The sequence below is a fragment of the Chinchilla lanigera genome, unplaced genomic scaffold, assembly GCF_000276665.1.
Source record: "Chinchilla lanigera isolate Chin_1 unplaced genomic scaffold, ChiLan1.0 scaffold00024, whole genome shotgun sequence".
Taxonomy (NCBI): domain Eukaryota; kingdom Metazoa; phylum Chordata; class Mammalia; order Rodentia; family Chinchillidae; genus Chinchilla; species Chinchilla lanigera.
In genome coordinates this window covers 20,375,354-20,388,537 of record NW_004955425.1, presented here as the reverse complement: position 1 = coordinate 20,388,537, position 13,184 = coordinate 20,375,354, and the positions used below count along the sequence as shown (strand labels likewise).

General features: G+C 36.1%; 1 protein-coding gene across 7 annotated transcripts in view; it reads left to right on the top strand.

Moving 5' to 3' along the window:
* Nucleotides 1–13,184, top strand: part of Herc4 (HECT and RLD domain containing E3 ubiquitin protein ligase 4) — a 107,891-nt gene that overhangs the window by 29,617 nt on the left and 65,090 nt on the right. For 4 of the 7 annotated variants that reach the window (XM_013514844.1, XM_013514841.1, XM_013514843.1 and 1 more), the window contains exons 5-9: nucleotides 1,556–1,645; nucleotides 2,626–2,702; nucleotides 4,326–4,547; nucleotides 5,754–5,845; nucleotides 10,212–10,342. In XM_013514844.1, coding sequence (XP_013370298.1) covers nucleotides 1,556–1,645; nucleotides 2,626–2,702; nucleotides 4,326–4,547; nucleotides 5,754–5,845; nucleotides 10,212–10,342 — 612 coding nt within the window. The remainder of the gene's footprint in view (nucleotides 1–1,555; nucleotides 1,646–2,625; nucleotides 2,703–4,325; nucleotides 4,548–5,753; nucleotides 5,846–10,211; nucleotides 10,343–13,184) is intronic. The other 3 variants (XM_013514845.1, XM_013514846.1, XM_013514842.1) reach the window with 2 other exon arrangements.

Below are 13,184 nucleotides of genomic sequence, written 5' to 3'. Positions count from 1 at the left end.
TTTTGTTCTTACAGTCGTTCTGTGTCTTAACTGCAGGACTTACTGCACCGTGGCTGTAAGCCATCGAGAGGCAGTGCTGCTTTGTAATGTGCTCGAGGGTCGCTGCAGCCTTTTTATTTTTCCCTCTTGATCCTTTACGGTCTCCTCCTGCTGGTGGGTGATTTGCTAGGGTGCTGTGTTTTTATTACTTACTATTTTTTTGGTTTGTCTGTTAGAGATTCTTGCTTTATGGATACCATGAAGAGTACAGAAAATATCTTTTGAGAACAGTGAGCTGTTTTGAAATGATAGTAACTGAACGTGATGGTAAAGGTAGGGGGGAAAAGAGAAAAAGAGACAAATATCGTAGTAAAAAAACAAAAAAAACCTATTTGTGCTAGTTCTCCCTGCATTTTAAGTTTTAAATTTTAAATGTTTCACATTACATTTTTCTATATTGCCTCTCTTTTGACACATTAATGTAATTATTATTATTTTGGTTCTTAGTCTTCATACTAAAAGTGCAAACAATTTGGTTTTGATGAATGTTATAAAAATTCTATTTTAGTTAGTTGTTTTCTAATTTATTATCTTTAGGGTAAATAGAATGTAAGAAACCAGTTTGGTAAATTAAACTTCATCATTCACAGTATTTTTTTAATTCCTAAAAGTTAAGAAAACAAAGCAAGCCCCTCCCCTCATCATTAATGTGTTAGTAAACTTACTTGAAGATGAAAGGAGGTAATATTTTCTCCAGTACAATAATGCCAGGGAATGTTTGTCATGTTTTTGTCTGTGTTGTAGACAGTGAGTGGCTAAAGAGCTTGGCATTTGTCACATTCTGAGCCTGAAGATAATAATTTGGAAAAGAGAGGCATTGAATTTATTTCATTATGCAAATTTAGAAGTCTTTTTCCCTTTGGCAATCTGTAACTAATCTAATACTAAGGTCTCCACGACTTTACAAATTCATTTATTTTTTAACAGTGCATTTGTTACATTGTATTTGCTGAGCAGCTGTGGTAGGCACTAGGGATTCTCAGGGATATGAGCTGCAAAGCCTGGCCAGATATTTAGCAGAGGACAAATTTTAAATAACTCATACCCTCATGATTAGTAATGTTGCTTGCCATGAAGGAGAAAAATAAGGTGCTATGTGATATAATATTTTGAAAATGTTTTACTTGGTCTTGAGAATTAGAGGTGATACTTGAAGTAGTTTTTCCCCATAATACTGACAGTAGTGAACAGATCAGCATATAGATGGCATGTGTAGTGGGCATAAGCAGCTGTAGTAAATACTTAGTAACCTCAGCACAGCTGGACATTTCCGTGTATTTTTATTCCGCTTTTGCACTGCCAGTCTTTACCTTTGCTGTTGCAGAAAAGTGGTATTTTGTTATGTTTGAAAATTTGAAGTTGTACTGGATCCTGCAAATTTGTTGGATTCTGCCAAATTCTAGCAGTACGACTTTCAGGTTTTATAGTTAAGAACATAAATCCACTAAATAAAATAACTTTAATACAATACAGAATTAGAGTAACTCTCCTTTCTCCTGCTCACAATTTGCTGAAGCTGCTTCCCGAAAATCACGGGTATCGACTCTGTGTTCAGAACTTGCTCCGGACTCTCATTTGGCAGAATCAGGTCAGGTGGCAGTATCAGGTAAAGGGAAATAAGAAACATATTTCTTCCCTCACCCCTCCTCTTTTGTTGAAAACATTCATTCAGGAAAAACAATAGAATGACCAGGTGAAGGGGAAGTGCCTCTGGTGATCTGGGATGGTTGATGCTCAAAGTTAGCACATTTCTGTAGTGGTTTTTTTTTTTCAACTAGCCTTTAGAATTGCATCACAAGTAAGCAAAATTTGAGCTTATTATTAATCATTATAATGTGAATTGATTACATTTCCCTAGTAAATGTCACTAATTTAGGTGTAAATAAAAAGCCTGAAAGGAATAGCTTTCATTTGTTTGTGAATTGGTAGAAGAATGATAAGAATTCCTATTGGTTCTTAAGGAACCTGATAACAGAAAACATATATTAAAACCAGGTGTGAAACACCAATTTTAGGCAAATTAGGTGATATACATTTGTTCTGCAAATATGTGGCTAACAGCACTTGGGAGGCTGAGGCAGGAGGATTGCCATGCATTCAATGTCAGCCTGGGCTACAAAGTGAGTTCAAGGCCAGCCTGAATTGCATAGCGAGACTCTGTCTCAGAAAGACAAAAACAAACAAAAAACCCAAAAGAAAACAAATACATTGTCAGGTTTTACATTCTGAAGATTTTTAGTGTTGATATTGAAACATTTGAATTATAAGAGGACTCTGAGGAGTACTTGATACATGAGCAGTTCTCTTTGCTTAAATACTATCTTTTAAGGGATTTTGTCATCACACCTATTAATTGTTTTACATCTAGATCTTCATTACTGATATTTTGCATAATTTTTTGGTAAATTGGCCTTTGGTAAATTGGTAAATTTTTGGTAAATTTACTCCTCCTAAAGAGGAGTAAATTGCTAGATTAGTAGAAAGTTGCATGTAGTATGTGGTCAGTAAATAGTATAAATAAATGACACTCAAGATCCGTTTGTTAAATTGAATGAACTGATCCTACTCTCTCTTCTTGTTTTCTAGAAATATTAAAAGTTTGTCAGATATCCAGATAGTACAGGTTGCTTGTGGTTATTACCATTCACTTGCACTTTCTAAAGGTAAGCATTGTTTTTCTTTATTTTCAGTTTCACTACTTACTTGAGTTGGGCAGAAAGGCCTCTAACGGTATTCTTTTTCCAAAATTACCTTGGTTCTTGCTCCTTCTCATAGCTTATAAATTTTAGAATTAGCTGGTTAGTTTTTATATACAGAAAGAAACTTGGGATTTTGATTGTAAATCAATTTGGAGAAAGTCTTTACAATTTTGAATCTTTCTTTTATTTTGGGGGTGTGTGTGTTGAGACAGAGTCTTGCTGTGTAGTGTAAACTGGCCTTGAACTTTGTGGGGTTCCTCCTACCTCAGCCTCCTAATACCTGGTTCAGATAAAATATTTGAGGCAGAAAAAAGCATACCATTTTGGTCAAGGTAGAAGTAAATCTTTTAATGTACAGGAAAAGGTGTTCTGCTTTATGGGCTTGTTAGCGTAAGGAAAGGGCCAGTAGGGATTGTCATGAGCTGGGGCCTGTTGAGAGGTGGGGTGGGGGGGGCATTGGTGACTGCGACAGTGCAGTAATGACAGAGAGTCCGCACAGCGGTATATTTGGGTGTCAGCTTGTAGTTTTATCTGGGTGTTGTGAGGTCGTGGGAGGCTTAACTCATACTTCAGTGTAGGCTGAAGTAAAGACAGATCTGTTACAAAGGGCCTTAGTTGTTGAGTTAGGGAATTTGAATTTCTGTAGACAGTGTGGAAAATGGCATCTGTGTGTGTTCTTTGTTGTTGCTTTGCCAGCTCCTCTTCTGTTATTTGGTAGATAGATTCAATATAAATTGAAGGTTTTACTAATGTAGACAGTGACCATTTTTCCCCCTTGTACCACTTGGATGTGTGAGGCAGCATTCTGCTCATCTAATAAACATTTAGTGTGCATGAGTTTCAATTGTTGCTGATTCCCAGTGGTACAGTGCTGAAACAAGACTTCACTGGCTGCCACGGGACAGTCACACAAATGATGGTGTAGTTACATGCTGTGATAAGGGCTCAGAAGAACACGTTTGCAGTGTGCATGTTTAACGGGCAGCGCGTGGAGACTGGCACACTCGCTGGAGGTCGAGGGGAAGTGGACCGTGACGAGGGGAGGGTTTAGCTGGAGGGACAGTGAGTGAATGAGAGGTGGCCGCTGGAGAGAGGGAAGGAAGGTGCATGTAGTTAGAGTGTAGCAGACAAGGGAACAGACCACATGAAATGAGGTGGGAAGCGAGGACAGAGCATGGGAATCCGGAGGCCTCTTAGAAGTGTTCAGCTCCAAGCACTGAGGAAGTGCTGAAATGTTTTCTTTAAGTCAAGCAAAATTACCATGTCTGCATTTTTATAATATCACTGCATACATATGATAATGACGCCTTAAGCTTTCAGTGAGTTCTTGTGGAGAGGAGTTATTGGGTATGAAAACGGTCCTTGACAGTCCTGTATGGAGGAGTGTGAGGTCCTCAGTGTGGTCTGCACCAGTGGTACTGACACAGAATGTCCTCAGTAGCGTGGTTTCTAGATAACAAATGAACTTAATTGCTGAACAGGACTGTATATTTCCATCTCATGAGAGGTAGAGTGTTGCAAACTGGCAGATTATTCTCAAATGAAACTTTATCAGAGAAAAATAATTTCATGATTCTTGTTTTACAGCGAGTGAAGTTTTCTGTTGGGGACAGAATAAATATGGCCAGTTGGGTTTAGGCATTGACTGCAAAAAGCAGACGTCACCACAATTGATAAAGTCTTTGCTGGGAATTCCGTTCATGCAAGTCGCAGCAGGGGGAGCCCATAGTTTTGTGCTCACTCTTTCTGGAGCAATCTTTGGATGGGGACGCAACAAATTTGGTCAGCTAGGTCTTAATGATGAAAATGGTAAGTTCTTATTGTTCAAATGTACTTTTAAGGAAAGAGGTGATTTTTTGAGATGAATGAGTAATTCTTAGTGTGTCAGAGCAAAATGCGCCCAAATCTTTCTTAGGGGACTGGTGGGAAGGCAAAAAAAAAAAAAAGCTTTTATTTTAAACTGCACTATAGAAAGTATATCTAGACAATCTTTATTGCATGGTAAGTAAAAATGCAGTTGAAAATATTACTTAAAATTAGTAACCAGCATTGTTCCAGTGTTGGCTACTAACAGTGGAAAGAAGCTGTAGAATTACTTTGGGAAGAGGCTGGGAATGTAGCTCAGTGGTAAAGTGCTGGCCGAGCACGTGCAAGGCTTTGATCCCCAGCACTGGGAGACAGGTTTACTCGGGGAAGTTACATGAAGTGTTAAATCTGTGTGTGTGACCTGGGGTTATTAAAGGAATTTTTGGTTGGGCTTTTCTTTTGATATTGATGCTAGATTCCTGAAAATAAGCAGATTTTGAATTTTCAAAATTATAACTACTTGAAACCAGTGAGATCTTGATCTGATTTTGCATATTTGACATACAGAAACTACTTTTACAAAGTTTAACGTAATCGTAATGACTGAAATGGATAAAAGTAAGTTATTGATCAAGTAACAACTAGTAATCAGAAGCAAAAATAATACCCTTAGAATTAATAGTAGTTCTATGTAAGAAACACATGCCACATGTTGGATGTGGTGCACACCTGCAGTCGTGCACACCTGCAGTCCCAGCATTCGGGATGCTGAAGCAGGAGCATTGCCGTGAGTTTTGAGGCCAGCCTGAAGTACATAGTGAATTCAAGGCCAGCTTGAACTACATAGAGAGGCCTTGTCTCAAAAAAGCAAAGGAAAAAAAAGAAATACATGCCACATTAAGAAATTACATATTTTTTGCTGCAAATAGCAGAAGTAGTATTTTCAGACTTACTTGAAATACATTGACTGCCAAGTCCTGTGGAGCTTGCCACATAAGTTGTTTAACATTTAATTCTAAATTTGTTTTTTATCACAGTAGCATGAATAGATAGGCATGTGAACCCAAGGTCTTACAGTGTAAAACCATACTTGGTTAAAATTATATTTCAGTCATCATTGTCTACTGAGTGCTGGACACTATAGGGAGCACATTTTATAAAAGGTTTTATTTTTAAGATATTGTTAATATCTTTCATTGAAATTTTCAGATAGGTATGTTCCTAATTTACTGAAGTCGCTAAGATCTCAGAAGATAGTTTATATTTGTTGTGGAGAAGATCATACTGCTGCGCTAACCAAGGTATTGTACTTCTAACCGTTCGTTGTTATTACTTAACTAGTTCTTTTTTAATTAATGAATGTTTTCATGTTTACAGTAAAACTTGAGAGTGATTTTAATGTATCAAAAATTTGTCTTGAAAAGACTTGTTTTTGAAAATAACATGTTTTACTTTGTTTAGGGTTATAGGATAGGAATTATTATATGTAGAGTTGGGTTTCTTAGCTTCATATGAAATACTGCTTAAATAATATTTTGAATAAAATGGTTCCATTTTAGTTCATCAGGCTTGCCGTGTTATGTATATTGACCCCATTTGTATTATATAGCTCTGCCTGATTGGAATTTAGTTTCCCTTTGGCTTATAAATAACAAGTAGCGAAAGAGACTGGGTTTTTGTTTTCCATAGGCTGAGCGTTGTCCAAACAAGGACAGTGGGGCTTCAGCACCGTCTTGCCACCGTCTTGAGCTCCCCACCTTCTTGAGCATGTGCCTTTTCTGTACCAGCACTGCTCAGTGCTCTGGTGGAGAGACCTTAAATGAGAATGAAGACACAAGATGTGCAGCTAAGTGGCTGGGGCTTTACCAGCATGTGCAGGGCCCTGGGCTCAATACCTAGCACTTCCCTAAAGGCCAAAACCAGGCAAAAGGCGTTCAGCTAACTTTTCCTGAATATTATTTATTGTAGTCACTCATATTAACATAAAGACTCTGGCAAGTTTTCATTGGCCAAATTAGAAATTGATATTTGATTTCTTTACTTTTGTCTTGCATATTATATAAAATTGATAAGGAATTAACTTTAATCAGACTTTTAAATTTTTGCATTTACTACCATGTTGGAAGTTTTAGCATGGTAAGAATTATTCTTAATCATTGTCAAATTTAGTGAACTGTGCACTCTTGGAGGCTGAGGCAAATGGATGGTATAGTCTAGTCCAGCCTGGGCAATTTAGCCATTTAGTGAGATGCTGTTTCAGAAAGTCAAAGTCAAAAATGGGACTACAGGTTCCATCTCCACTGTGGGAAAAATAAAATGTCCCGTTATAAAAGTTAATTTAAAAATTTCACTTGCCTTTCAGTAAAAAAGTTCTACATATACTTGCCAATTCTATTTTATTGATTTTAGCATTCAAATTGTGAATTACTGAAATTTTATTTATTTATTTATTTTTGAGACAGTCTTACTATGTAGTTCAGACTAACTTGGGTACCCTACACTGGCCTCAAACTTAGTGGCGATTCTCCTACCTCAGCCTCCTGAGTGCTGGGATTATAGGCATGGGCCACCAGGTCCAGCCCAAAATTTTATTTTAATCATGTTGGCAAGTTTTACGAATGTTAGTCATTTGGAGGAAATAAGGGTAGATAGTATTTAAAAGTATTTTGTACAGTGTCTAATTTTGTATGGTACACTAGTTTTATATGCTACAAGGATTATTAATACTTTGCAAATCTAGCCTACCAAGTAACTTATCTTAACTCCTGGATTTATATTTGTTTTTAAAATGCTAATTCTACTATTCTTCTACATTCCTTTTGTTTTTTCAGAAGATAATAGTTGGTGATATTTCTTCACTGCTATACATTATGTATACATTATATTTAGCAAAATCAAATAAATATCTCACAAGTAAATATCTTACTTGTTTTAAGTCAGAATGTATGTTCCATATCCATATTATCTTTTGCTTTTCTGGTAGAATTACTTGCTTACAGATTAGGATTATTTTATGAAACAGTTTTCTTATGTGAGACTTACATCAGGACAGCTACATTAAGGAAACTGCATCAGGAGAGTTGAAGACTGATTCGTACAAACAGCTAGAATGATGGGCTGTGTTGGTACATAATGATACCACCAAAAACATGTCAGGTTTTTTCTGGTTCATTTTCATATTCGTTATATAAATCACATATCGATAATAAACCTTTTGATTTAGCAAGCCCACTTATAGTAAGTTACCTCAAAGATGCAAACTTAAATGTTTATCATGACATCATTTTAATAGCAAATGATTAGCTGAAGTTCAAATGGAGTCCTGAATCACACAGGCTGGTTGAACAAATAGCACATTTGTGCAGGGGAGTGCAGTGAACTGTAAAACACAGAATGAGGAAAATCTTATTTTAATGCTGTGAAATGATCTCCAGAGCAAATTAAATAAAATGAGAAAAGTACAGATGTCTTTTAAGAAAGGGTTAAAATAGAACATAATTATATGCTATTTGTATTTTTTAAGTATTTTGAAGTTCATTAAGAGGAGATATATCAAAGATAAGCCAAATCCACAAAGAAATCCTAAATTGCATTCTGTACGCTTACTATTGGTAATAAAATTGACATTCTTTAAATCACAACATACACTGTATAGTAAAACAGTGTATAATTATAACTGGTTTTCAGATTAAGGGAAGTAGATATAAAACTGTAGGAATTAAGTTTGAACTACAGATTTTACTTTAGATCACAATTATTAGTATAAATTTGTTATTTTTTATTACTTAGGTTTTTGATTTTTGGTGGTACTGGGTCTGCAGCATACCAGGCAAGTGTTCTATACTGAGCTACATTCCCAGTCCTTTTTAAATTTTATGTTGAGACAGGATCTCCCTAAATTGCCCAGGCTGACCTCAAATTTGGGATTCTTCTGCCTGAGGCTCCCAGGCAGCTGAGAATTACAGGTGTGCACCATCACATCTGGCTCCTTGAATTATTTTTGTTTCTAAAAATATATTTTATATTTTTTGTTGTTTTTGCAGTGGCCACGGAAAGGCCCTTGAAATAATGAGTCATGTATGATCAAGAAGCACTAAATATCCCTTGAGTGCATAGATTCTTCACTTAAAGGAACCAGGGTTTTTTAGAGAAGCTTGTGACCCCATGCCTAAGGCAAAAAGTGTACAAGAATATGGGCATGGTGGTACATACCTGTGGAAGCCGCTGCTGGGGGGCTGAGGAGGGAGGACCACTTGGCCGGGTGTTTGAGACCAGGCCTAAGGAGTGTAGTGAGACCCACTTTCAAAAACTAACAAAACAATGTATGAGAATACTTTCGGGTATTTGATGGTGCAAGAAAGCAAAGATTACTTTGGAGGAGATTTTACTGGATACCAAAATGAAATAATGACTAGAAAAGCGTCGACTATATAAAAATCTGAGTTTATAATGATCTGTCTTGTCCTTAAATCAGTAGAAGCAAAGTTCATTGCTTACTTTTGGGAATTGCTAGGGCAACAACTCGTTCTTCAAGAAAATCAGTAAATAATAAGAAAAAATTAAGTGTTTATTCTGACTTATATTTACAGATTGTATTTTAGAGTAATTTAATAGTTGGTGAACTCAACTTTTCATAAGAAGACTCTGAAACTAATAAATCTAAAATAAATGAAAAAAATTAGAAAATTGCCATTTTGTGCTCTGAAGAAATAATGAATCTAGGCAAAATGCATTAAGGTTAATGGAGATTGATTAGGATGATACACTTTAACCCATTTACTTTTTTTAACATTACCAACTGGATATTATTATTTGTGATATGCTGTAAATAGTAAAGATTTTATTTTGTGAGTTTGATAATAGTGTTATGATTATATTCCTTTCATCTGTTAAAGATACGTGCCATTGAACGTTTATGCAGGAAGTGATTTGATGACAGTTTACGTTTAATATAGTGCCTTTTCTTCTTAAAGTACCTCCCCAAAGACAGGAGGGGGTAGCAATGGTTTTACCTTTTTACCAGGAATTGAAACAATGAAGGTTATATGATGATTTCCCTGTATTTTCTTTAATATATGTGCTGGCAAAATACTGCTATGTTTTCTTTTTACTCTTGTTTTGAAATTTATTTCCTTACATTGCAATATGTGTAAATTTCTCCATACTGTTATGAAGAAAGTTGTGACCTGAAAAATACTAATTGTAGTTGTGTTGTTGTCTGCTCTAAGTAAGTGTTTTTAGAATTTTGGAAGATCATCTCAATGTCTTGACTATTACATGCTAAAAATTGCTGTATTTGTGCTCTCTGGTTTTGTGTCCTCTTTATGAATAGCTTTTATGTTCATAGCATGACTGTCCTGCCAGTTGAAGGTGATACCATTTTTAGGTTTTTGTGAAATTTTATCAATGTTACATGGGGTAGTAATGCAGTGATGTCAGTATTTAATGAGGACTTTACCTGGATATTTTACAATAGTGAAAACGTTAGGTACTTGAACTTTCAACATGAAAATATTTAGCTTTCAACCTGTAATTCAGCTGTTCTTTGTTAAATTTTCAAGACAGTAGAAGAGAAAAAAATTGAGTTCATATTAAAGATAATATATTTCCAAAGGTCAGGTATTTTCTCTTATCAGGTGGTCTAATACATGGTTTTGTCTTTTTTAGGAAGGTGGAGTCTTTACTTTTGGAGCTGGAGGATATGGCCAGTTGGGTCATAATTCCACCAGTCATGAGATAAACCCAAGAAAAGTTTTTGAACTTATGGGAAGCATTGTCACTCAGATTGCTTGTGGAAGGTGAGCTATTACAGAAGAGTTTTTTATTCTCTATACCTTGCTTATATAGGGATTGTTTAGTAAGTTATTTTACAGGGTTTGTAATCTGAGGTAAGAGATTTCCCCCAAATGCGCAGGTAGCTACTGAGGAGTCATAGTGACAGGAGAGCCATTTTTCAAATGGTGATTCTGTTTCCTTCAGCAGCACGGCAAGGCCTGTTTCTCCATATCCTTGCCAACAGCTTTCTCATCTTCGCAAGCAGCCATTCTGAAAGATGTGAAGTTGCGTCTTAGTATGATTTTAATGTGCATTTCCCTGATTTTTAGTGCCGTTGACTTCATGTGCTTATCGAGCATTTGTATATGTTCTTTGGGGAAATGTCTATCAATACCTTTCCCATTTTTCACTCGTTTTTTGTTTTAAGGTTTGTTGTTGTTTTAAGATTTTGTTATTATTTAATATCTAGAATGTATAGTCTAGTTATGAATCCCCTATCCACACACATGATTTTCACCTGTTTTCTTTCGTTCTCTGAGTTGATCTCTATAATGTTGATGGCCTCTTTGGGGGCAGGCAGAACTGTGATTCAGATCCATGGGTTTGCACATGCGAGGCAAGGCTCTCACCAGGCTACATCTCCAGCCTTTTTTATTTTGTATTTTGTGACAAGTCTTGCTAAGTTGCTAAAGCTGGCCACAGACTGTTGATTCACTCTCCTCAGCCTCCTGAGTAGCTGGGATTATGGGCATGTGCCACAATGCCCAGCTCGTGTCTTTATTAAATGGCAGGTTGTCTGTATTATTTTAAAAATGTTTATTTAAGAGACAAGGGTTGCTGTGTTGCCTGGGCTGGCCCCAAACACCTTGGCGCAAATGAATTTTGACCTCAGCCTCCTGACCAACAGGGACTACTGCACCTGGCTGATAGGATCCTTTTTATAACTTGCATGAAGTCCAGTTTGTGTATTATTTTCTTTTATTGCCCATGCCTTTGGTGTCATATCTAAGAAATCATTCATATCTAAGAAATCAGCTCAAAGTCATGAAGCTTTTGTCCTGTTTTCTTCTACAAGTTTTATCCTTTGGATTTAGACATTTGACCTGTTTTGAAGTAATATTTGTATATGGTATGAAATAAGGGTTCAACTCCATTCTTTTGCATATAGGTAGCTGTTCTCTTAACACCATTTGTATAAAAGACTGTCTTCTCCACTGAATGACTGTGGCACACTTACTGAACATCATTTGAACATGTACTTCAGGATTTATTTCTTGGCCTTTTATTATGTTCTGTTGGTCTGTATTTCAACACTGTATTGTTTTCATTATTATAACTTTGTAGTAAGTTTCAAAAATCAGGAAATGTAAATCCACCAACTTATTTTTGTTTTTTAGGATCATACTAACTGTGTAGGGGTCCTTTGAGATATGTGTGAATCTTCAGATAGGTATTTTCTATTTCTAGAAAAAACACTTCGGATTTTAATAGGAATTACATGGATTCTGCACATTGCTTTGGATAGCATTGACATCTTAATATAAGTCTTTGAATCTGTGGACATGGATATCTTCCTTTTATTTATTCCTTCTTAAGTTTAAGCTTTTACCCTCTGCTTTATAAACTTACTAGTTCAAGCAGGTTTTTGTGGATAGTTGAGTATGTTCTACATATAATCCGCATACAAAGATAATTTTACTTCTCTCTTTCCAATTTAAATGCCTTTTATTTCTTATTCTGGTCAAATTGTTCAGGCCAGGACTTCTAGGACTGTGATGAATAGAAAAGGTGAAAGCAGATCTCCTTACCTTGTTCATGATTTTGGAGGAAAAGCTTCCAGTCTTTCTCTTGATTGAAATGTTCACTCCTGGTTTTTCATTAATGGCTTTCACTGTGAGAAGGTAGTTTTATTTGTTCTGAGTCTGTCAAGTACTCTTCTGCGTCAGTTTGGGTGATCATGTGTTTTGGTCATTTTTTCTTTATTCTGAGGTACTTTATAGTGATCAGTTACTGTGTTCTGAACCATTCTTGCATTCCAGGAACGTATCCCACTTGATTGTGGTCTGTAATTTTTTAGTATACTACTGAATTGACTTGTGTCGAGGAGTTTTTGCACCAGTAGTTTTTGAAATAATGACCTTGTAGTCTTTTTCTGACTTTGGTATCAGGGCAATTCTGGTCTTACAGAGTAAGTGAGGAAATGGTCACTCTTCATTTGTTTGGAGAAGTTTGAAAAGGATTGGTGTTGGTTTTTTCTTTAAATATTTGGTAGAAGTCTCCAAGGAAGCCACCAGACCTAGGGTTTTGGTTTGTTTTTTGTTTGTTTAGGAATTTTTGACTACAGATTTGATTACTTTTTTGGGGGAGTACTAGGAATCGAACTCAAGACCTTGCACTTACCAGGCCGGCACTTCACCACCAAACTATATCCCTGGACTCTGATTACATTATTCATTACAGGTTTATTTTGGTTTTTTGTTTGTTTGTTTTTTTTCTGGTACCAGGAATCGAACTCACAACCTTGCACTTGCCAGGCAGGCGCTGTGCCGCGGAGCTAAATCCCCAGCCCCTACAGGCTTATTTTGATTTTCTATTTCTTCTCAATTTGTGTAATTGGTAGTGTGTTTCTAGGAATTTTTCTGTTTTATCTAGGTTCTCCAGTTTATTGGTACACAGTTTATAGTATTCTCAGAATCATTATTATTTCTTACCATTGGTAGTATGTGTTTCTACTTTCATTTCTGATTTTTGTAATTTAGGCCTTTTCTCATTCAGTCTCATTAAAGATTGATCAGTTTTGTTGATTGTTTTTGAAGAACTAGCTAAGTTGCTTTTGTTGATTTTTTTTTTTTTTTTTTCCATTCC